The 25,203-nt window shown below is 45.8% G+C and overlaps 2 protein-coding genes and 1 long non-coding RNA gene across 9 annotated transcripts in view; 1 reads left to right on the forward strand and 2 right to left on the reverse strand.

Moving 5' to 3' along the window:
* The window catches only part of ESRP1 (epithelial splicing regulatory protein 1), a 38,123-nt gene extending 19,176 nt beyond the window's left edge, over positions 1 to 18,947 (reverse strand). For 2 of the 7 annotated variants that reach the window (XM_068933025.1, XM_068933024.1), the window contains exons 1-11: positions 18,558 to 18,810; positions 18,330 to 18,458; positions 17,430 to 17,543; positions 14,749 to 14,863; positions 7,362 to 7,460; positions 7,214 to 7,268; positions 5,133 to 5,243; positions 4,911 to 5,043; positions 4,780 to 4,822; positions 3,067 to 3,368; positions 1,241 to 1,459 (exon numbers count right to left, since the gene is read on the reverse strand). In XM_068933025.1, coding sequence (XP_068789126.1) covers positions 1,241 to 1,459; positions 3,067 to 3,368; positions 4,780 to 4,822; positions 4,911 to 5,043; positions 5,133 to 5,243; positions 7,214 to 7,268; positions 7,362 to 7,460; positions 14,749 to 14,863; positions 17,430 to 17,543; positions 18,330 to 18,458; positions 18,558 to 18,689 — 1,452 coding nt within the window. In that variant the 5' untranslated portion in view covers positions 18,690 to 18,810. Of the gene's footprint in view, positions 1 to 1,240; positions 1,460 to 3,066; positions 3,369 to 4,779; positions 4,823 to 4,910; positions 5,044 to 5,132; positions 5,244 to 7,213; positions 7,269 to 7,361; positions 7,461 to 14,748; positions 14,864 to 17,429; positions 17,544 to 18,329; positions 18,459 to 18,557 lie in introns of all 7 variants that reach the window. The other 5 variants (XM_068933021.1, XM_068933022.1, XM_068933020.1 and 2 more) reach the window with 5 other exon arrangements.
* A 742-nt stretch (positions 18,948 to 19,689) lies between these two features.
* LOC138066072 (uncharacterized) lies at positions 19,690 to 24,126 on the reverse strand. The gene is made up of 2 exons (XR_011139282.1): positions 22,372 to 24,126; positions 19,690 to 20,841 (listed from the first exon to the last, which is right to left on the reverse strand). It is a non-coding gene; the product is annotated as an uncharacterized lncRNA (long non-coding RNA).
* An 8-nt stretch (positions 24,127 to 24,134) lies between these two features.
* Positions 24,135 to 25,203, forward strand: part of VIRMA (vir like m6A methyltransferase associated) — a 34,434-nt gene continuing 33,365 nt past the window's right edge. Inside the window, exon 1 of the mRNA XM_068933038.1 lies at positions 24,135 to 24,268. Within this exon, the coding sequence (XP_068789139.1) occupies positions 24,206 to 24,268 (63 nt within the window). The 5' untranslated portion in view covers positions 24,135 to 24,205. The remainder of the gene's footprint in view (positions 24,269 to 25,203) is intronic.

The raw sequence follows: 25,203 nt of genomic DNA on the forward strand, positions 1-25,203 counted from the left end.
ATAGAAGGTTCAGAAAGATTTAAAGAAGTTGGGCAAAAGAAGCATAAAAAAAAATCCAAAGACCACCTGACTGCTTATGGCTATCCAGTGACCCTGCCCCACCGCACTTCCAATTTCTTCCTCCAGGTTTTCATCACTGCTGGCAAGGGCTGATACTAGTGTAAACTGTCTAGTTATGTTTTAGCATCTACATCTTTACACTGGTCTGTCCCTAGCTGTGCACATTCTTTAAGCATTTCTTCAGCCTTATCTATAACTAGGTCAAGCCCTCACAGAGGCAGGAATCTTAAGACAGAGGCATTATATTTACAGTCCCTTCTCCCCAACTTACTCCAGGACAAGGAAGCATTTTACAGTTAAATTTAAGCCCAGTGTTGCCCAAAACAATTTTAGAAGACCCACAATAATCATCAGTACAGCCACTCAGGGCATCTCCATAGAGTGAGAGGAGCTGCCTTCTCCTCCTTGCCTTCACCTCCCCCTAGTCACAAGACTATGCAGATAGAGGAGGAGGTCACAACATGTAGCTTAGTTGCTATCAAGTTGTTTTCTAGAAACAGTCAAAAGTAATGGCAGAGCTGTGACCATCTATACAGGTCAATGAGCTGTTAATTTTGGTGCTTAGCCGTGAGCATTTAAATGTTAATAGAAAGTAATGACACAGTTCAGAAGACCCAGAGCTTCAGCTGCTGATGTGTGCCATAGAAAATCCTTTGGTCTCTAGGAGGCTGCAGTCAGGGATGTCCTCAAATACACCTGAAGCACATTGCTCAGCAAGGCAGGCACAAGCAAGCACACTCCTTTGCAAGCTGCCATTAGTCACGCTTCTTCAGAAAATATGCCTCATGTGGGAGGAACTCTGCACACTTTTGAGCAGGGCTTTTAGTTCAAACTTCCTCCAGTGCTGGATCACAGCTGCTGCTCTAGGAGGGCATGCAGACAGGCACACACCAACCTGGGTACATGTACACCCTGAGGTTTGCAGCTTAGATTCAGACATGTGGGTCTCCATAATAGAAAGCTGCCACATTTGCTGTGCAGCGCTATAACAGCGGGGTTCAGATAAGCTAATCTATCACCACTACACTTCTAAAGCAGAGCTGAATGCCAGTCAATATCTGTAGTGTCAATCCAGAGGTGCTTTTCTACTAATGAAAATATCATCCGATGGACCGTGTTCATGTATGCAATCAGTTGGCACAGAGCAACCAGACCGTAGATCTTTGTGGCACCTACCAACCTGGTGATTTAGTACCATGTGAACTCCATGGGTCCGAATATCTGCAGAAAACTCCCCCAAGAACTCCAGAATGTCCTCAATAGTGGCAGCATAAGGAAGACCACGCAAACGTATGCAGTCTCTGACACTGGTGGGAGGCACAAATTGCTGAGGTAATACTGGAAGGATGGGCGGTGTTGGGAGAGGAATGAGAGGTGTGGAAGAGTACCTGTTCAGCACCTGTGCAAAGGAACAGAAAGCTCCCCTTAATCATTCCTCAATTCAGAAGAGGCAAACAAACTCCAATCCCATCTTTTTTTCAGTCTGGGCAGTATTTTAAACAAATAGTAGGGAAGCTAGTTTCTGGACTTACACCAAGGTAGCAGCACTCAATTCAGTTATTTTAGTAAATCCTTGGATCACTTTTGTTTGAAGCTTCATTTTCATTTGCAGTATTTACTTGAACTGTTATGAAAGTCTTAGAACACTTTCAGCTTTTTTCCAGAAAAAGCTGTATACCTACAAGTTTCACATTCTAAGAGGTCTTCTATCACTTGTGTTCATGACAGGGTCATGAGGGATTTTTTTCCTCCTTTTCCTTTTGAATAGCCTATAGCTATGAACACTACTACCCAAAGCATCTCTTCCTCCTAAGCTTAATATAGAACACTGGGAACTAGAAGCATATTTCACTTCCAGCATTAACTTGAGATACCTTAGTCCATCAAGTAACAGCATCTGCTGGGTCACTGCATTTGAAAGAATTAAAACCCAAGTCATGCTTTAAGATTTCTTGTTATCAATTTTAACAGTAAAAAACTTGCCTAGTCAAGAGATGGTTGACTAGTCAATCACTTTGAATATTTAACTACCTTTAACTACCTCCAAGTAAGATTAGGATCCCTGTATGTTTACACAGGTTTCAGAGGCTTTTCCTAACCAGAATATAAAGTGATGCCTTACAAGACCAGACACAGAGCACCTGAGCAAGACAAGACAGGAGTGAGTTGCACCTATACTTTCTCACTATTAGTGTCACCTGCAGAACACTAAGTCATGCACCGAAATCTCTATAGGTCTGGGGGGAAAAAGAACTCCTGAGAGCTACTCCATTGCCTGGTTACAATGAAACCGCTATCAGTAGGCCATAATTTGCTCTATGGACAGGATCTTCTAGGTATGTTTAGAAGATTACTGAATTCAACCTATGAGCAGCTCTGCAGATCTTCAGAGACTCATACCTTCCTCTCAGCCTCGCTTCCTTGCCCTGACTGGAGTATAACTGCAGATTCCCTTCGAGCCCCACTAATGCTAGAGGCAGCAGTTCCAAAGCCTTGCCATCCATGGCTAGGCAGACAGTGCTACCACAAGTCAGATCTGTGCTTATGGGCTCTTCATGAGTCTTCAAATACATCACCCTGAAGAAGCCACCCAGATCAAAAGGCTCTATTTCAGTGACTGAAAATAAATCTTGATATACAAGATTTGTCACTAGCACTCCTTCTGAAGAGACCTAAGCCATCAGTGGATTGAGAAACCTTGACTAGCTCTAGTGCTTTACACTAGAGATGCTAGATTCGTCTGTTTTAACTGCTGCTTGCAGGGCTATCAGAAGCCAAAAACCAAAAGGTTTAACATATGGAGAAAAGTCATACACAGCAAGATCCTACATTTAAAGGGAGTAAAGCCTTATAGAAATTAGACAGTACTTTCCAGCAACAATCAAGAGTTAAAGGGGTGGCAGGGAAAACTCTCCAGTCACAGTCAAGCAGTATTTGCTTAAGCTATTGCATTCCAATTTAAGAGTTTGGATTACATGCTTTGTGAGTATTAAGCTTTACACCCACCTGCTGAACTTCTGCTGCAGTGCTCCTGAAGAGTTCAATGTACCTTTTCCCCAGCAAGTCCTTATGCTTTTTCAGTGCATTTTGTGCATATTCCTCACAAGCAAACAACACGAAGGCATCCCCCGTTGGCCTGCTGTCAGGGTACGTGACAAATAGGACTCCCTCCTTTCCTCCTGTTACAGGGCAGTGCTGGCCAAAGAACGTCAGCACTTCTTCTGTTGTTACATTGAAGGGAAGACCTCGCATCCTGACAATCACTTGGTTTTCTTTCGATAAGAATTGTGCAACCTCATTGGAAGTGCCTTTAACATAAGAAGCACAGAAGTACCGAAGTTTAGGCAGCCACATAAAATTGTGAGCAAGTCTGGCACAGCTCCTCCCCAGGACACCTCCTGAGCAGGTAAAGCAGCATTTGCCTCTACAGTCAGGGAAAGATGTCCCAGTCTGATAAACTAGAAATATTACATTATAGGACACTCCCCATGGAAGTCTAGCAGTGCCGCTCCTTTCTCTTTTGAAAGGGATTCAAAGCCCAAGGAAAGCAGTTTGACTCTTTTGCATGAGCAGTACCTGTCCTGCCAGGCATCTCTGCTTTCTAACTTAGAAACGCCTCCAGTGTGCTCTGAACCAAGTGTTTAGGAATCAAGGACCCAGACCGTTGGGCTCAGAAAGAACATGTGAAGGGTGAGCTAAAGGTGACTCAGGAGTTTCATCCTATTCTAATAAAACCGTCATCCTTTACAGTTTGCCAATTCTACGTTTCGTATCTCTAAGAGGCCACCATTGCTCATTTTTATATTTTTACTACCCTATCCAAAGCCAGCTGGTAGCAACGCTTGCACCTTAGTACAGTCCCTTCACTTACAGATATCTCAGCTTTGCAGAATTGGCTACGAAAGTTCCATTGTGCCAACCATACACTATTTTTCCTAGGTTAACGTGCAATGCTTTTACGCTCAGTGGTATAACTATTACCAATCCTTTCAATGAGCTAAGCATCTGACATCTTCCCCCCTCCAAAACCTGAACCTTAGCCATGCAGTTAGCCACCCACAACCCCCAAAACAAGTTTTGTCAGGAACCTACAAGGATCTTAAAACAGTATTGTAGATATGTAAGAGTTTGGATTAAGATCCAGTGAACTGTTATGACTGTGAACATACAAAGAAAGGTGAGACTATGGGAGGGTTATAGGGCAAGTTTTCCAGTCTTTCAATTGAAGGTTTGGAAATATTCCCGTTACACAAGTTAGATTCCCCTTTAGCATGAGAGGGGAGTAGAGGTTTGACTTGAGGAAAATCACAGTTCCATAAATCCCTCATTATTTACACTGTGAAAATCTGTTTGCTTTTACAAGCAAATCTCCACAGCAACAGCAGTCATTGTTTTGAAAGATTACTCCGGTTTTGTTTTTCCGGCAATCAATAACATTTAAGTCCTGTCAGTTAAGAAGATGACCTAGCAAATTAAATTCATATGCAGAATCAACTTGTCTGATAAAATCCTTATTTGATAGACTGCATGAGAACAGCAAGGATGTGGAAGAGAGGTAGATAAATCACAAGAGAGCTTGGACTGCTAGCAGAGCACATATTAATCAACATGCCAGCCACCCACTTGTTCAGAAAAGAGGAAATGAAAGGCCACCTCCAACAAGAGCAGCTTACAGGTGCTGATGGAACAAACCCTCCCTTCCTACCCCCTAGAAATTACCTCCTGCAATTTTAAGGAAATCTTCACCTGTTGCCTTGTATACCTAACAAAAAGAAAAGAATAGAACATGTGATTGACATGCTGTTTGCACTCCTGTCAAGAAAAGGAATTTCAAAGCCAATATCACACACCTCAATGTATCGATTCCCCATGTGATGCTTGTGTCTTTGTAGCGCTAGATCTCTATGTTCTTCACTTACAAACCTCACGAGAGCCTCCCCATTCCTCCTACCTTGGGCATTGAGACAGAGTGCAGCACCTCCCCTGGAAGATTTAAGTCAAGCAAGGATTAGACTCCATGATTGAAGAAGACAAAACACTACAAAGGCACGGATAAATCCTTAGCTACTAACTTAGCAATATTTAGGCCTTTGAAGAATCTTGCTATGTCCTGGTCAGACGACTGCCATGGTAATCCTCTCGCTCGGATTACAGCATTATCGTCCACGAGTTCCATCTTGCTGCTGCAGGCACAGAAAGAAATAATGCACAGAAAAGAGTCTTCAGTGTCTGCCACACAGACAGCGCTGCTTGTCATCTGTACTCCAGTCACAAGCTTATGTCCCTGCTCCATGGCTGCTGGGCAAGGCTGGAAGGTACTGCCGCAGCAGCAAAGGCTAAGAGCTGTCACAAGCCTAAAATCACAGCAAGTCTCTCCTATTCTCTCCTACACCCTTCAGCAAGCATCTACCCTGTTAAGCCATCCCCTTTCCCAACTACCCTTTCCTGCTTTATCACATTTGCTCCTTGAGTTCTCATCTTTAATATATTTTCAACTTACTCTCCATTCCTGACACATACCAATATTTTGTGCTTCTCCATTGCCTAAACAGGCAGAGATGTCTAAAATTATAACAGTAGGTGTATAGTTTTAACCAAGTGGAATTTGAAGCAGTGCAGTTAGATATGGTCATAACTGAAGCTAAGGTTTCTTATTTGTACTGGCTTTTTATACTCTGTCACAGTCACAAGCTAAGACCAAATTTCTTCGGGGTATCTAAAGTTCCTGGCACAGAGAAGACTCCTGCCTAAAGAGCTGTGCCTTAAATTTTTTTTTTTTTTTTTTTTTATTTAGGCCATCTCTGTGCTACTAGAGATTATTATAGCTACAGGCTACACTGGCTGCTTAGCAGGGGAATAGCTCAGCCACAGAAAGCCAGTTTTAATTGGCCATTACTGCTGCCTCTTTTGTTCTCTTACACGTTAAAAATGTGACGTAGAACAAAACACTCAGAGCTACCAAGGCTGCCAGTCTGGACAGTGTTGCACAGAAGGGACTTTGGGTTTGATTAAGAGTGTTGTTCAGCAGCAGTGAAAGAGGACTCCCTTGTACAAAAGGGCTGTGAGCACCCTGTTGTAGGAGGGTCATATTCCCTGCTCATATTTTTGTTTCTCAGATACCCTTTCCTGTAGGTTTCTGTCCAAAACTGGTTCCCCTCCTCCTCCCTCCCAATTCTATACTTTCACACTTTGTCTTAAGAAAATATAGAACTGAGGATGGAGGGGAAGAATAAGACTACATATTACCTTTTCTGATGACATGCCCTTATAGAAGCAGTTCAAACTAAACATCAAGTTTAACTTTTCACTATCATAAATAAGATGGAATCTTCTACCTCACCCCAGGATTTCATTTGTAAAAGGGAAAAAGCTTAGAATAACACTAAAACATAGCTTTCCGAACTAATCGCATTTGGATACTCTCTGCCAATACTGTTGCTTTCTTTTCTTGCCACTTTTGGCTCAGAAGAACCAGCATCATCTACCATTGCCATGGTTCATTAATCTGGAAGAGGGAAGTATTCATGCAAGGCACAAATCTAAATAAGACCAGTTTAACACCAGTCACTTGTGTTATTGCTGGGTACTTCCTCTGCAGTAGCACGGGGGGGGGGGGGGGGGGGATCTGTGTTTGAAGACAGAAGAACATGATTACATTTTAAAAACAGCCATCAAGAGCATATAAAGCTTTATGTTTGAAACATGTTTGGGAAGAGGACAATCATCCTAGTTTATGCAATCTACTGATAAAATGCTGTTGTTTCGCACAGTATCTTTACAGAAGTGTTTTTCCTATACAAAATAGGAGTTCCTGAACACACCTTATGCTATACTTTTCCCACACTTTGTTTCAAAATTAAAACCAATAAGGTTACTCCTGGAAGACACTTCAGTTCTTTGTCAATAGCAAAGCATGCTTAGCGCTCGCTGTAAGTACTCGTTAGCCAAACCAGAACTACCAACAGCTAACAAACAACATCTAAACCTAGCAAGAAAACTGTCTTACAATCAATGCAACTTTCTATTCCCTTTCCTGTTAAAGTATCCTAATTTATTCTGCAACAGGGGCAAGATAAAAATTTGCCAATTATGAGTACAGAAGAGTACACCTTATGTAAGCAAGGTCTTAAAAAGGCAGCAGGAAGATACTTACCAAGGCCCACTTTCAAATTTGTAATTCACTCTTTCTGGATCTGAAAACCTGTGATCTATGAAATACAATAGAAGTTATTTTCTTTTTCCTTAACGTATAAGACAGACAGAAAAAAGAAATACAAAAAAATAGCTCATCAGTCACTTACTGTATGGTTCAGATATTAGCGTTAAAATAATATTCCCCATATCTTCAACTTGAGAGGATCCATATGGAAGCGCTGGGCTGCCCTTGCCAAGATTTAGATCTTTAGGCTGGAGTTAAGTCAATCATCATTGAATAGATTTCTAATTGGCCTCTTGCTAGAGCAACAAGCTTTCATGTTATCCTTGATCGTAAGTCAGCTTCTCAGGGGAAGATTTAATCCATTTTCCTGCTGGGATAAAATAGCTGATCTGGGTTAGCAGCTGACTCTGCCTCTGAACACTGCCACCTGCGGGAGCATGACATCACTCCAGAAAGTGGCTGGGGACAGGAGAGACCCCGTAATAAGGGCATTTAAATTTAATACAGTCATGCATTATGTACAGCTGTAAGACAGATGCACTCTTGCATGGACAGCACTGAGTCCTGTCCTTTGTAATTAAAGTCTTCCTTAATCTCTAGGGGAAGCAAACGCAATAACTACAAACTCCAAGAATAAGAGGATGTAGCAAATATTTTCTAAACAAATAAATCCCAAAGTGGAATAAATATCTTAGTTAACTGCTTTGACAAAATTCAAGTGATACCTTCCCTAGGTCTAGCCTATTAGCATAAAACTAGGGGTATAACTTCCGGTAGCAGAAGCATGATGGGAATCGAGCAAGAGTGCACTGCTGTGGCTAAGCCAAAGACAAAGCAGAACCCCACAGCCCATATATTCTTTGCCCTGGAGTGTTTTGGAAGAGAACAGTAAGGATAAGACAAGGCAGGAAGTGTTGTTTCTCAGAAACACAAGCTGTAGACTGACCAGATAAAAATCCACGTTCATAGATGATGGCATGTGCTTCTTAAATTGTACTCCCTCCTTTTTTGCATAGATTTTTTTAAACCTAGTTTACTACGGTGCCTCTCCCTCTTCCTGTCATATCTGCCCTGCTCTGCAGTTTGGTGTTACAGAACTGGGAGATTACTTGCAACTCAGCTCCCTCACTTATACAACCAGTTTTTAAAAAGGCCTTTCCCCTCCCCCACCGCCCTCTTTGAGGGGGGGAGGGAGGAGGACAAGTACCAGAACAGTGAAGTAGAAAGCAGTTTGGGAACTGGACTTGCTTTGAAAGACTTGCCTCATCACTTTATGTCAAGACTTTAGAGCAGAAGCACAAGAATTTCTTAAACAATGAGACCTGGCAGCACAGTAATTCCAGATATTCCAAGAAGTCAAAGGCACTGTTCGCCTACATTTTGATTTCCACAAAACTACATTAGAAGCACTTGAACAGCTCTAAAAGGCTGATTTTTTTGTCCTCAAAAAGTCACTTCTCATTCCAAGATGGTAAGGTTCCTCTTAAAAAGAATAGCTTCCTCCACCTAGAGCTGAGCACATTTTGAATTGGCAGGTGCCTGGATGAAGAACAGGGAATGGAAGAACAATTTGGTTCGAAACAGACAGAAACAAATACAAACTTATATCATTACACTCAATATAGGGTGGTGGTGACGAACATGAATTTAGTTTTGAAACAAGATCTTCCTATTGTTTGTAGATGACAAGCCAGTCTTACAAAACAGATTATTTATCACCTCAAAACACAACAACATTTGAACTCTGAAACCAATAAAAAAAGTAAGTTCAACTGAATTAATGAATTCTTCTTCCATAGAAAGGAAATATATGTTCCCTTCCCCCTCCCCCCCCCAACAGTGTTGGGATTAATTTGGTTTGGAGGCTTTGTTGTTTTTAAGTATGCATTGGAGAACAGAAGGTAGGAAGATGATGCTTAAACTCACAAGAACATTTAAAGTTGAACCGACTTATTGTCATTAAAAAAAGTAGACTAGTGCTCCCTTCCAACTGCTCCACAGTTTGCCAGCTACTTTCCTCCCTCCCCCCAGATACCTTACTTTAGAGTAAGGTATTGAGAACATTAAGCAGCTCTCTTAAAACCCAGACAAACCACATGCAACAGCCCCCCCAGACACAGTTTAGGAGACTCCACCCCCAATATTTATGATAGCGAGGAACTTCATTGCAGTGCCCCTCCCTAAGCCATAGACAGCAGCTCATCTAAGCCATAACTAAGCCACAGATACAGCCTTCCTTCACCCTTGCAAAGAGGTTGTCTAATCGGCACCATGCAGGCATTTGAGCACCTCATGGAGCAAGACATAGTGGCGCTTCTCCTCCTTCCCCATCACCTTCCCCTGCAGTGTTCACAGCCATGCGCGTGCAGGTGTGCAGCCAGGCGCCAGCATCCACTCAGCAACTCAGAAGCTACTGAAAAGGCAGATATGGGAACCCTGGCCTCGTCTAGCTGACCATTTTTATGAACATCTTGGAAGCTTCATTATCTTTCCCTTCCCTCTGTGCACGTTGACAGAAACCAGGCAGTAGGTTCAAAAGCTGTTAGGGCAGGAACACACGCATACACACACCAGCTTGGCTGCTAAGCCAGGTTGTCAAGGCTAGAGAGACAGTTTAATACTTCCTATTTGCAGTGCCAAAAATCCCTACAAGCAGCCAGCCAAAGAGGGGAGCGCAGCAGCGCAAAGGGCAGGGAATTTTAAGTGAGGCTACTGCACGAGAAGGAAAACAACCAACCAACCCCCCACAGCATATGCTTTCCAAAGAAAACATTTTCATTGAAAACGTGGATCAACAGGAGATAGTCCCAAAAGCTGACAGGAGCTGATCACCAGGTGTTCAGGCACCGGGACTCAGTTGTGCCCGAGAACTCTGCATGAACATAAACACAGTAGGAGGCGAGGAAGAAATGCATCAACAGTAGTGGGAGGGAAAGAAGAGAGAACCCGCTCACACCTTCGCCTCCGATTAGCTGGAACTAGGGCTTTTTGGCAAGACTGGAAAAGAAAATGACTGCTTTCTGCACATATAAAGGAGTATGTTAATAACCGCAACTAAGCAAAAACTTGAATTCTAATGAATATATAGCCATCTACATACAGACGGACCCCTATGGTCTGAGGCACTGGAAATTTCAGATATTCAGGCAAAAAAGCTGTTAATGGAACTTAAAAAAAATATTCTATGAAGGGATAGGAGATCACATGTGGGTTTGTGTGTGCACATGCACATATATTATTTTTTAAAAGCTAGCTTCTCCTATACAAACTAGAAAGGAAGTTGATTGCAGCGGATAAATCTAAGTTCGCATTTAAAGAAGTGTTAGAAATTGGCCATGGCTGCCAAAACTACTATGCAAAGTAACAAACACTCCACTTAACATATTGTGAGCAAGGCAAAGGGCAAAAGACACACCCAAATGAGACAGGACAGGGAACAAGGAGCTCCCCAGTCTTGCTGCTCAGCTGTGGTACCACCTCCCTCTGCAGCACGCTCCAAGTTAGTAAAGAGGGGAGGAAAATGTTATTCTACATCCGGTTTGTCTACACGTACAGGGGAAATTCCTAACCTACTTCCTCAGGTTCTTCACTGCAGCTTCACCCAGTGCCAGCGTCCTCTAAGCCCTCTTCCCTCACACTGTCTGTTCCATTTCTTTAAGCTTCAACCCCTCTCCCAACTAAGGCAAAAGAAAAACTGAACATCAGTCACGTAGCTCTCCTCAAGACCCGGGAGATATGACATGAACTACCGTTACAATTATGTTCTGCATTGATGCTCTTCTCTGGTTTGTCTTTAGGTCTCTTCAAGCAGAGGATTACATCTTTTTAAGTACTGTTTTGCATAAAGTGGATCTGTTATCACCTGGTTCTGGGTACTACCACAGGAAGTGCAAATAGAAGTATACAAGATGTTCAGGTAATGGCCATTAATGGGCTTTTGATAGCCAGAGTTAAGTACTATTGGTTATAATTGTGCTCCACATCACAATTTTCAAGACACCCAGGTTACAATACAAGTTTCAGTATTGTACCACGCTCAGTGGTACACACTTCAGTATTGAGCGCGCTCAGCGGACTGCTTGGAAGGATACCTGCGTTTGTACCAAAGACACCCGGCAGATACTCCTAGTGAGGAGCTACCCTCACAAACCAAGTTCGGGGTGAGCAGAGCAGACCAGCCACTGGAGGAAACAAGAGCTATTTGCCATGTAATGGCTTCTTGCATGCCCAATCTTGAGGCAAAGAAGGATGAGTCTTCTGCAGACTGAGTTACCGGATAGTCATGCAAGCTTTGTTCACTCCACCCTGAAGGCATTCACAGCAGTGAAAACTGGCTCAGCAAGCTTTGCAAATTAAGAAGTGCAGCAAGTACGGGGAGGTACGGAGGGTGCAAAAAGAACAACCCTGCTTCTTTTGTATACTTACACATGCTTAAAGAGATTTCAACAGACCCGAGTTCCTTTCTTTACAAGGACATGATCACTTCTCCCAAGTTTTGTTACTTGGGATTTCTTGCAATTGTCCTGCTGTTTCTACCCTCTCACTATACTGACTAAAGCAAGTCTGCCACGAGACTCTCCTATACTAAAAACCATTAGAAACTGTTAGGAAGCAGCAGCACTCAGATAGCAGTTGTAACTAGTCTCATTTCTTCCTTAGTCTCAAGTTTCATAGTATTTGAAATATGTCCTTACCTTGCATTAAGAGAACTTGGTGACTATTATACGGGATTTACGATTTTTTGGGGGTAGTGGTGGGGGAACAAAGCTTTTGCTTGAGCTCTTGGATTTGGAATGGCTTTGTTACTGTAGACAATTTCAGGTAGTTTGCTAGGAAAGTAAGTCCCAAAAGTACTTTCTAAGGGAAGAATAAGCCATATTCAGTTTAATATCGCTCATTTTTCAGAGATGACAGTTTGCCTTCTTTGCATGGAATAGAGTACCAGGCATCAACTATCCAGTGTTTTTACACACTGGAATACACATCTTGAATGACTGTTGCGGGAAATTATTTCCCCTGATTTTTGGGGGCAATAGAGTACTATTCTGTTGTTTAGTCAAATGCTACCAATCAAAATAAAAGCCTTTGGAACATAATTATACCCAGCTTTCCCATAGCAGCTCCTCCATAGGAACAATCACTCAGATGAAATTTGTGTGGCATCTCACACATGGGGATACAGAGACAGAAGGACAAGTAGGGATGTGCCCCAAATCATTCAACTCCTGCTGCCGCTACCATTTTGTGACTGCAGCTCTAATTAGTATACTACCCCTAAAGCACAGTCTACTTTTCCCACCAAATGCTAACAGACCTGGCCTAGGACCATTTGCCCAGTACATAGGAAATCGGTAAGATTCCCATCATACAGCCTCTTTAGCTGCAGGGTAGGAGATCTGCAATTTCTGCAAGAACAATGAGACTGGTCAGATTCTGCGCACTGATCTGCTCCTACTCCATTTGTTTCCAGCTTGCATTTTTCCCTTAGCATGCCTCCTTCAATCAAATCCAAGTTCCTTTTCATTTAGGGTTTGCTTCCCTTTACTACATAACTGTTTTAGAAGGAAACCAATTGTTCTACTTGCAACAAAATCTATGCACAAAATTGCTTAAATTAATCCTTAGACTGCATCACCAGCTTCCACAAAACTTATCACAAGCATAACATGCATGTCCAGGCTCTCCAAATGCCGTTACAACTTCTACAACTTCTGACACTGAGGAGATAAAGTTGGTACATTAGAGCAAGGTGAGGGAAAAGAAAAAAAATTATCACATTTGACAGGAGAAGAAAAATAAGGTTTTAACCTTTTCAGTCACCGCATGCTTCTCCCATGTGCCACCCCCAAACACCCTCAAACTTGCAGGAAAACTGCAAGAGCTACATCACCAAATCCAACTCAAATCAGGTCTAGGTAATAATTCTGCTAGATATAAGCTTAAGGTTAGCCATTGCCCCAAACAAAACATCAAGTCCCTCCCCCCCCCCCAACACTATTCATTCTATCATTTGTCCTCAGCAGACTTGTCATTTGGTCTCCTGGACCACTGACTCCTTTTCTGAAGATGGTCCAAAACAAACAAGCAAAAAAAAAAAAAAAACCAACAACCACAACCACTTTCAGAAGGTACTGACCCTTTAGGGGCTCCCTGACAGTCAGGGAGCACAGGCTGATCTGCTCCCCATCTCCCAGCAGGCAGGCAGCACACAGTCTGTTACTCTGCCTTAGGTGACCAGTGACACTTCAGGTGCTTGCAACCACACAAGAGTTTCAACAGTGGCAAGACGTACATCAGCCATTCACACAGGCAGAAAACAAAGGCATCTCTCGAAAACAGCTGAAGTAGCCCACTGCCTTTAAATAACATCTCCAGCTCATGTTTATATCTTCCCTGACAAAAGACCTAAATTATGGTTGAGAAGCTTAATATATTAAAGAAGTCTCCATCATCTAGTTTTCAGACTAAGCAACATAAACACTTAACTTTCCTGTACAATAAATGTAGGAGTGTGGATTTCTAGGAATACTACTTTTCTTCAGAGTACAGGAAGAAGTTATTTCTTCCCTTCCTCAGGAAGAAGGCATCTTAATCTGCAGGTGTCAAACTAGAGTAGACCTCTTTCAGCACCCAGCCTTACGGAGTAAGGGAAATAGTAAAAATAAGAAAAATCTCACAAATATTTTATGCTCTGCTGCCACAACAGGTACAAAACTCTCAGCAGTACAGCTAATGCAAGTCTTAGTCTAAGACTGAGCTATTTCAGGTGTCACAGACTTTTTCCGAGTCAGAAAAATGCAACCTCTCAAAGGCAACCACTGACAGCATAAGCCAGCCAAAGATAGAAAAATGATTAATGACTACCAAAATTCCTCTCAACTCCCTTTCTCCTGCTTCCTAGTTGGCTTTTGTGGTCATTGTTTCAATGGGTCGATAAGGAAGGTAAGCATTTTCCACTTTTGTGAGCAAGTCTGAGACAGGGACCGGAGCCTGCAGCAAGAAGAGGGGCTGCCAAGGAAGCATGGAGACTCATTTAGAGCACGAGTTTCAGGTGAGCTGCATGTAGCATGCAAACAAAACAGAACTACAGCTAGTGAAGAGCCAGGCAGGACTAGGCTATAGACTACTACAGACCATTTTGAAAGTAAACGTGGACACCTGTGCCACTAGAAGAGTCCACATGATACTGACAGCATATTATTACCATCCCCACCTCACATTGTAACATATAACACATTAGGATTCACATTAATTAGTTGAATAAACATGTACTACTTTAAACTGAAATTTAAAGAGATAGAACTATAAAGATAGTGAAGAAAGTATACAGAAATTAAGGAGAAATACAGGGTTTTTCCATGGCATCATGCACCCTCATATGGCTTTATCTTTATGAAGAAGCTTAGTACAGTTTGAGTTACTCATTAGAGTTACACTATCCCTAAACACATGTTGCAAGCTCACACCTCTGTCCTAGAATTCGCTCAGAGTTATAACAATAGCAGATACTATCATTGTTAAAAGGATACATTCTGTCATGGCCGCAACATCAAGTTTGCTAATGTCAGGTGAGCCAGGGCAACACTTCTTGAATTCTTTTCTCAAGTCAAAAAAGGAGTAGAAGCATTCAGGCAACAAGATATTCTGCAAAAGAACAAGGTAACTACCGTCAGCTACGGTGAATTTCCATTACTTTCTCTTCAGATATCAAACTTACTAACAATTTCTTTCAAGTAGGTAAAAAACAAACAGCCTGTGCTACAGAGAAGCTCATATGGCTCCTCTTAGCCATTTAAGTATGTTTATCAACTTTTTTCCCCCCTGCTTACAGCTTCTTCTCTAGAAGGTCTAAAAAGATAAATGTGCTTTTCCACTGCCTTGGAAAAAGAAACACTTGCTATTACTGGTGCCCCAATCCAATATATAGGTAGGAGAGCAAATGAATGCTATTGCAACATTTATCATCAATTCTTGATTCCAACCTTAACTGTAAAGAGCCAGAGGGCACTTAGTTCAGTTTATTGAGCCAAGCAAATTTTGCAAGACTAGCAAGAGAGATTTTGGTTTATAGACAAGGCTGTTTCCAGAGCACAGTCACATTTCAAATATTTATTCTTTATATACCACTAACCCCCACCCCTCCACAACACTGAGCACATGAGGGTTTGATACAGTATAAAGGTTGCCCATCTATGCCTGATAACTGCATTAATCACAATCTATGAAGCCAACAGCAAGCTACTTAGCTCATTGCAAGTAAGCGCCAGTAAAACATTTCTTGCCGCACAACTACATCCACCTTATGCTTTAATTTGGGGAGAATTGGGGGGAGGGAAGGGTAGAAAGGGGAGGAGAAAAGACTTGAGGAGACTAAATTAACACAGCCCCCCCTTCTCCTTCAATTATTTCTTCATCCTAGATGTCCTCATCTACACCTCAGTACTCCATTTGCTGATCCTGGCCTCCAGCTCTTCTCTAGACTCAAAGAGCTCCATTTCTATGGTCTTATGACTAGTTAGCACATTGACATTACAACAGAAGGACAGGACACATGGATGCACATTTACGAAGCCCTAAGAAAGGGATTTAGGTTCTAAAAGAGGTTCTGCTTTGAAAATATTAGAATTGATCTTAGCATAGGGACAGGTATATTAGGCAAACTACACCCTTTAAGGGTAAACTTTGGAAGTGCAGGTGTACTTGCCAAGACTTCCTGCTCTAGTTTTATCATGGCTAATTTTCTTCTCCCAGGAGAGATCAAGTTCTGTTCTTACTGAAACTTGGTTGAAACAGTTTATGCTGATTCGTTCTCTGAATACTGTGAGCTATGAGACAGTCTCAAACTGGGCATCTCAAAAAAAAAAGTAGAGATTAGAAAAAACATTTAAGAGCCTAGATTTCTGCATATTTGAATTTTAGTTAATTTTCCCCCTTGACCCTCAGCATTTGGGGATTCACCAGAAAGCTATTAGAGGTATCCTAAACATCTCATTTACTTCATCTTTAGGTAGCACAGAACAGACTTCAAATGAATGATTTGTTCTGAAACAGCAACAGAAGGCTTTGATGAAGATTGGATTCCTATCAATGACACTACGGTGATACATGCAAAAGCGTTCCCTATCCTTGAGGCCAGACAAACTTAAATAAGAGTAATTGTAGCAGTTGCCCTTTCTTTCATCTGCATTGTTTAACTGCATGGAAAAGTTAACTGTGCAAAACAAATACCTATTATAAATGAAAGTTTGTTAACAACCTCTTCCCCTATCTTCTCCTAGCCACATTATATTCCCCAAGACAAAGTTACATGTATACAAGGCAAGAAGTTTCTTCACTGTGAATCATACTTATGGCTTCTCTACTAAAGCTTAAAAGGTATAAATACAGCACCAACAACTATTAGAAGCAACTCATCCGATATCAGTTTATAACAGCACAGACTTGCAGCATCCACCTTCAAAGACGAAGCAGCAGCAGAATGACAGGCATAGATCAGTGAGGAAATCCCAAGAGATTATTACAGATCCATAGCAAACCACAGACCAGGGTTTTATGAATGTTGGGGCAGTTACTTTATGACAGGAGGCTCAGCACGCTGCTACAACCCTATCACTAATGAAAAATGGGCAGGAGCTCGCAACACTGCTAGTGATTTGGCAACTCTAAAGTTACAGAAAACTCTAGACTATAGGACTAGTCATCACTCAGGGCCTGCCTCATACCACTGCTCACCTCCCTACAAACAGGAGCACCGCCCTCAGAGCGGACTGAATACACAAAGATTGGAAGTTGCTGAACCTAAAGGCGAATGTAAAGTTTCAAAAGGCAGCTTATGATTAAGGTGGTTAACTATTTTGCAACCTTTTCAAGTTCCCATTTATTAACTCATCGTAGCTATTACAGCAGGGTAAGGTGTGAAAGTTTAGGAGCAAGTCATTGACAGAATGCTCTCTCAGACACTTAAATTCAAAAGTCTTTCTTCTCATTTAACTTAAAAAGGCACCTCAAGGCTGCATAAGCACAGGGTATTATCTCTGCCTTCCACATGGACAAGCTTTTAAGTCTAGTAAGGATATTGACTGATGAGCAATGCCTGGATTATGAACGTGTGAAAGTGCCCTCATATTACACATTTTAAAGCTAAGTTGATCAATTTTGCAAGAAATAAAACTTGACTACTCCTAGTGTGCTTTATGTTACAACTACATACCTTTTTGGAAGCTTCAGGATGCAGAACCTGCCTAATGTGCAGCTGTCCATCAGTACAGAAACAGAAGGAAGTACCTACACCAATATTCAGTTCATTGCTCACGGACTGATTAAACTGAAAGCAGGAACAAAAAAAAGATACACATGGAACGGAAATCAGAGTTGCCGCACTAGGCGGTGTCATCACCGACTACTACATTATTCCTGATCAGTGGGAACATGGAGCTATAATTTCTCCTTTACAAGCCTACATCTTCACTTCTGTGATTTGTTTTTTAGTAGCTAATAGCATGATAACTCGCACGGTGACCTATCTCCAGAAGGAAATGCCCCTTCCCCAGGGATGGGCCCACGCAGACAGCCCACCCCACGGAACACCTTATTTCACAGGGGCCCTTGCAGAGCTCTGCAAGGAGACCCGCAGCCAGATGCGGGGAGCACCAGGGGAGCTTGTGCATAGGAGCCTTTCAGGGCACCCAGGCACGTTGGGAAGGAAAAAGGCTTTCATCCCTACCTTCAAGGCGGTCCACACTCTCCTCCCTGCTTATTCCCTAAACATGGGAGGAGCAGAACTCCTTCCTTCTTGCCAAAGCTGATGAGCTGCCACAAGCCTTCTTAACAGGGCCTGCCAGCACCCTGCCTTTATGAGGGACACTCAGGGCACTAAACTTGTCCCCCGACTCCGGCCAAGGCTCACCCTCAGCTGCGACGTGGGGCTCCAGCACAGCAGGGCAGGCAGATACTGGCACAGATCCGCCTCCCTTGAGGTTCAACCCCTCTCCCCAAGGGCGAGCAGCTAGGGGCAAGCGGGAAGCCCCCCTCGAGCCTGCCGTGGGGCCAGGCCACCCAGCCACACACGGGTCACCGGGCGGCCAGGGTCCGGCAGCCGGCACGGCGTCACCTGTCTCAGCGCCTGCTCCAGCGGCGGAGCCAGCGCCAGGCTCTCCGCGTCCACCTCGGTGACCTCCCGGCACTCGGCCGTCAGCTCGGGGTGCTCAGGCCGGACCAGCAGCTCGTGCGGGCGCCCCAGCTCCGGAGAAAGCAGAGGAGGGGCGAGTCAGCGCACCCGGGCGCGGCGGCCCACCCGCCGCGGCCGGGGCGCTCCCTCCTCCTCGGGGGGCAGAAATACCTCCTTACTCCTCAGGTCGACCACTTTCCACAGGAGCTGGAGCAGCTCTCGCTCGTCGGAGCCCAGCTTCGCCCCGTTGGTGCCCGCCGTGGTCACAAAGAGGATCACCAGGTAGTCAGGAGACGCCGTCATGGTGCCACCGGGAGGGGGAGAAGGGACAGAAAAGAAGGAAGGAGGAGGCGGGAGGGGGGTAAAGAAAGAGACCAGAAACTTTCCCTGCCCGAGGCGCTGCCGCGGAGACCCAGGCGACGGCGCCGCCACCTGCGGCCTCGCTCCCCTGCTGGGGCGGGCGGGCGGGCGGGCGGGCGGCGGCCGCTCCCACGCCGGCTGCAGCCCGGGGAGGCGCGCAATGGCCGCGGGCTTTTCTGCGCGGGGCCGCGGCGCTACCTGCCCGCCCGGGCCCGGCCCTGGCCCCGGCCCCGGCCCCGCCCCCGCCCCACGTGGTGCAGGTAGCGCACACCTGGCGCCGCCGCCCATTGGCCTCGCTTGCGCTGGGACGTGGCAGCCGCCGGGCGGCGCGGCGCGGCGCGGAGCGGAGCGGGGCAGGGGCCGCGGCTGCCGCCGGGGGCGGAGGGGGCAGCAGCTCGCGGCTGCGCCGGCGGAGCTGCCTGAAGCCGCTTGAGGTCTCCGAGGGGCCCTGAGGACCGCGCCGGGCGGCGCCGTCGGGCAGGCGGGCTGCGAGGGGGCGGCGCCGCGGACGGCGCCCTCCGCGCCTGCCGGGACACGCTGCAGGCGGGCCCGGCCTCCGCGGGGCTCGCCTCGCCCTGCCCGGCACCGTCCCGGCCCGCTCCGCCTCGACGGAAGGGCAGGCGAGGCGGCCACGCAGCCCAGCCGCAGCCCCCGGGGCCGGGGAGCACCGGCAGGGCGTGCGGGCCCCGCGCCTCCCGCAGCACCGTCCCTGCAGGGCCGTGGACGGAAGGTTAAGCCTTTTCCTCTGTCCTGCTTGCGGCTGAGGCCTCTCAGCTCCCGTATCGCCCGCGCACGGTGGCTCAGGTCTCTGTGTTTTTGGAGATGGCTGGGTTTGGTTTGGCTGTCGCAGCCTTCCCTCGAGGGTAGAGCAACAGCCGTCATTTTGTTTTGTTCTTCATGACAACACTCTCTTTTCTGGCTATTTTTTTTTCCCACTGTGAAATTTGTGTTTTAAATATGTATTGCTCAAAAAGTGATTTTTTTTTATTACAAATAAGAAACTGAAAAGGTTATTGAATGTAGGGTAAACAAGTAGCATTAATTTTCCCCAGTGAAATCCTGTAGTATATCTGGTTCTTTAAGACCCTCATTGTGTATTTCCAACTTCATTGTGATGCTGCTTCTCTAAATTTCTCTTGAGATGACTGTGCACGTCGTCCTTCTCTTCACTGTTCCTTGTGTTGGAACAGGTTCGCAGCTTGCACCATCCTTTACTGATGCACGCGCATTCATTGGTTTGGCAGGAAGGAACAGGGTGCGTTTCATAAGCGCTGGGGCTGGGGATCCAGTCAGCCACCGAATACTCCAAATACTGGCTGGCATCCTCGTCCTGCCGCAGTTTGTTTGGGCCTGGTGCAGCGTGTTCTCTCCTTGCATGGACTGCTGCAAAATTCCTACTTGGTAGGCTACCTGCTTCAGTAGACAACTTTGGAGGTTGTCCTTCTCCCTTTTTGGCATAAGAAACTAATAACATTCACTGATAGCAGTTATTGTAAGTTTAGGGGTATGGCTGGCACAAGAGATTCTGCACTTTTAAAAAGAGGTAGTTGAAATCTGACGTATTAGTCTGACGTCAGAGAACATCTGAGATAATTCCGCCCCTTCTGTAGGAAGGATGGAGACCCTACTTGTCTTGCTGGATTTGTTTTCCAACTTTCTGCTTCACTGAGCAAAACATACCCCAATGATCCCATGCTTTATGTATGTATCTTCAAGAGTGATTACACATCTCCGCTCAGCATCTGGGAAGTGGGGTACATGATGTCTTTGGTCCTCACACAGAGTGTTTGCTTAGTGATCTTTGCTTTGCTTGAAGTGCAGAGGGTCTCAAAGGAATAGAGAAAGTTTCCATCTCAGGTCTTAGTTTCTTGCCACTTCTTTCTTTTTAATAACATTTTATATTTGAAATAGTAAAAAAAAGTCCAGAAGTACATTTCTGAAATGAATCACACTGGAGCATGCCATACGATACTTGCTTGTTCAGTTTGTCTTCTTTCAGGAGAAGTGTAACTTCATTTATTCTAGAGAGCTTCCTTCCCAACACCTGCGTAGTTTTCTGGATGCAGCCCTTCTTATCTGTTTCTGAGGACAGTTTCTGAAAGGATACGTGTTTCTTTATTGTGATTATCTTTTATTTTTATTCCAGTTTATGCATTTCTTTTTTCCTCCCCCTTATCCCTTTTTGTCTTTTTCTATCTAGGAACATCAGATTCCCTGGCTTATTACTACTGCAGGCTACCATTGCATACAGTAACCCCTTTCATAAATTAAACTGCACCCTAAAAGTGTTTTTAATTCCCATTATGCCTCTTGGGTTCTTGATTAAGCAGTATTTTATTCATTTATTTTTGAAGCCACTCAACTCTAGTTGCTACTATAGTACCATTACCTTTTATTTTTCTTTCCTGAGAAACACATTCCCTAAAATGCCTGTTTTCCAATCACAGGTCCTGTTCTACCCTGTTTCTTTTATCCCATCAGTATCCAGTCTGACAACATGCACCAGTTGTTCAGGTTCCTGTGTTTTGTTGCCCAGACTCCTGGCATTTGTGTACTGCCATTCCAGTTGCTTCTCACTGGCTGTATGTTATCCCCAGGCCTGACCAAACAGAGTCTTTGCATAAAGTGTCATCTTCTAGATGACAGCAGTGTTATTACTGACAGGAACATACTAGTATGCTTTGGGGCAAGGGGACCTCTCCAAGTTCCTCCCAGCACCGTGTCTCTCTATTTCTCTCATCAGGTATTCCTTCTGTTTCTTGCTCTTCCATCTATCTTTCTCATTTTCAACCTCTTTGCTAATCTCAGTGTAACTGTTTCTCTCAGTCCTTTATATACCTGGTGTGCTTTCCCATCACACCTCCTTCTGTGCTAATTTTTGGAATTTCTGGAACTATTCACGTCTTCCCTCAAGCCAAGGAGTTGGTCTTAACACCACCTCCCCCAACCCAGCACAGCAAGGGATCTGTCTCCCCTCTTATTTATTCCTTCCCCATGTTCCTGAAGCTTCCTCCCTCTCATCCTTCAACCTCTCACCTCATGGTTTCTTTAGTACAAACCCATGACTCTGCACATCTCATCCTCTCCAGGTTTTCCCACAACCCTGAGTTCTGTATCTCCCACCTTACTTTATTAGTCTATATGAGTCTTCTGTTCATCCCAGTGCCCCAGAGCCTGTGACTCTCTCTTATCCTTTCCTCTGCAGACCTTAGCTTCGTGCCAGATCTCCCACCGTGGCTTCCCGTATCACCCTTCCCATCAGCACTTAATGTTTTCTTTCACAATATCAACATTTTAAAACTGTAATGGGAGACTCAACAGAGCTGTATCATTTTGTTGGAATGTGTTAATGGTTACCACCAACTGCTTTTTTAATCTAAGATAATTACTGCTGCTAACCAGATTATTTTTGCCATTTCCATCAGTCAATAAATATCTACCTATTGATACCTAAATCATGCAGCTGGATGCAACATAGAAGCATTGCTGCTTTACCCTGAAGCACAGAAATGCCACTGACTTGTAAGCTCAGCCAAACCCTGAAGTCAACGGCATTACATTCATAGCCATCTGAATTTAATACTGCAAATCTGATTCTTCTCACATCCAGATCTCGAGCTCTCACCGATGGTGAAGGAGTCAGCGTAGATGAGAACGCAGGGCTGCAATTGCCCTGCTGGTTACTGAAATTACTAGTGTTAGCCGATCTGGTGGTAGCATTGTCCCACTTTCCCAAGAGCGAAGCCATCTGACTGGGACTGCATTCCCCCAGCACAATGGTACAGACTACAGTGCCCATGTTTGGAGCAGATCAGCAAAAACTATTCTTGCATAAAAGTCTACAAAGAGCGCTATAAGCATAACTAAAATAAGTCATGGCAAGTGTAAGTAGTGTCTGTAAGGTGATGTGCTAGTTCAGCAAAATATGTATAAATTCAAGCTTTTGGTTTTTCTACATAAAACTTGTATATACGACTCCAGAAGTTTAGCGCAGATTATCCATCAGCACAAGAGAGGGTCCCACTTTAGGGCAAGAGCTGGCAAATCTTCTGCCAATGTTGCCAAGGAGGCCCCTTGATTCTCAAATCCTTAAATGTTTCTGTGAAGAGATTTGCAGTATTTTAGCTAGATCTGTTGAAATGGTATGAGGCAGCAGTACCGCTTATTTCAGCGGATTCAGAAGCAATTCTAGTTTATGGACCACCCTGCGCCGCAGCAGAACACATCTTCATTTGCGCCGATAAAACTGACCGGAGAGCTGTGCCTTGTGACCCAGCTTCCCAACACACGGTGTGTGCACAGGAACTTCCTGAACTAGTTTCACCACTGAAAATGGGAACAAAGAACCACACCCTTGCTGGAATCAATGCAGCTTTTTCATATAAAGCCCAACAAAGAGGACTGCAGCTCCTGGTGCAAGTGAAGCTCTGGAGTGCTGAGAAAGAAGCCAGTTTAGCTCCTGAAACAAATCCGGGTCTCATCATTTCCCGGTGCACACAAAATACAGCTTACTTCTTTAAGAAGCTATTCCAAAACAAGGCACAGATAGCAAGGCACGATCACCACCATTAACGTTAAGGACAGTGCAGAGATGTGGCTGGCGCCCAAGCTGGCAGCTGAGGCCATGCTACGCGTCCTTCTCCAGACTGCCTCTCAACGACACGCGGGGCAGCAGCGTTCAGTCATTGCAGACCCAGACCTCCTGCACAAAACTTGCGTCACCGCAGGCGGTTTGTGTCAGATCAGCTCCACCGCGTTCTCTCGGGCACAGACTGACTTTGGCTTCTCCGTACCTCTAATGTGCGTACACGTCTGCTGCTGCTACAGGGTGGCAGCAGACACCAACACAGACCGTTAGGTGCTGTGAACAGGCTGCACGCAGTCGTTCCACACGTACTTCTTACGTCTGAGAAGGGTCACAGACAGGCCGGAAAACAGATTTCTGAAGCTCGACCGCCATTTACTTTACAGTTGTTGTTGAGCTGGAGCTAAAGCCGGTGAAGCCAAACGCGAACAAGCTTTGGCGCGGGTAGACAGCGCTAGCGCACAGCCCAGGGCGGGACGGTAAAGGTCAGGTCTGGTGTCCCTGGAGAACAGGGGCCGTGGCGGCAGCGCTCGGCGCCGCAGGCTGCTGCCTCCGCGCTGCCAAGCCCTCCAGCAGGCAGAGGTGCCACAGCAGCGACGGTGCCGCCGCCGCCCGCAGGGCCCGTCCGCAGCTGGCGGCCGGCGGCTCCCGAGGGGGCACCAACCGCCCCGGGCGTCCCTCGTCCCCCTTCCCCTCGCCGCCGCGTCGCTCTCTCTGGGGAGCGGCCGCCTCCGCCGGGCCGCGGCCTCGCCGCCGGGCCGCGCCGCGGCCCTGAGGGCGCCGGCCGAGGGCTCTAACGGCCGCCGCCGCCGCCGCCGGCCCCGGAAGCGCTCGCGCCGCCGCCCGGAAGACCTTCCCCCTCGGCCGAGCCAAGATGGCGGTGGACACCGCAACGGAGCTGCTGTTTTTAGACACGTTCAAGCACCAGAGCGCGGAGGTAACGCGGCTGGGGTCTGTTCCCCCTCCTTCTTCCCTCCTCCTCCTCCTCCTCGGGCGCCGCCGGCGTCCTGCCGCCCGCTCCCCGAGCAGGGCCGCGGCGGCCGCGGGCCGTAGAGCCCGGCAGGGCCGAGCGGCGCGGGGCTGGCGTAGGCCCCGGCGGCCGCCCTCGCCTCAGGGAGCGGCCGGGCCCGGGCAGCAGCCGCCGGCCCGGGGGCCGCGATGTGTGGGGGGGTGGGCGCCTCCGCCGCCCGCCTCGCCTCGCCTCGCCTCGCCTCGCCCTCCAAAGCCGGGCCGCGGGCCGGGGAGCCGCGCTGCGCCCTGCCCTGAGCGTCCTGACAGCCCGGCCTCCCCGCTGGCGGGGCGCTGAGGAAGAGTACGTCGATGGGGAAGGCGGGACGATATTCCGGCTTTGGGAGCTTAGCGCTCTTCAGTGAATTAAGACGAGAGGCTGGCTGAGGAGAAAAGGGGATAGAGAGATGTGAAACGTCGGCAAGGGGAGATGTCAGAAAGAAAGCTGCACCCTGGGGACTTGGGAGATACGTTTGCCCCGCTGCCGTTAGCGAGGATGGCTGTATGCGAGGCGTGCCTTTAAATTTATACAGCCTGTGCATAAAAGAAGGAAAGTGAAGCATTTTGAGGTAATGCTGCCTTAGAAACAAGCCAGAAAGTATTTTGGGGTCCCATTTAGCTACCAGCGTCAGGGAGACCCAAATGTATTTTTAAATTTACAATTTAAAATAGCAGTGGGTAGGAGACCCAAGCTACTTCTGTTGGCTTCTGGGACAGCACATTCTCCTGTTGAACTTTTCAAATTGCTTATAACTTTCTGGTACCTTCATCTTTGTCAATGATATCGTCTAAACCTGAAAACCTGACCTATACTGCACTTTTATTTAAGAAAAAGCTAAGCGTATTTTATATATTGCAGAAAAG

The sequence above is a fragment of the Struthio camelus genome, chromosome 2 (assembly GCF_040807025.1).
Source record: "Struthio camelus isolate bStrCam1 chromosome 2, bStrCam1.hap1, whole genome shotgun sequence".
NCBI lineage: Eukaryota > Metazoa > Chordata > Aves > Struthioniformes > Struthionidae > Struthio > Struthio camelus.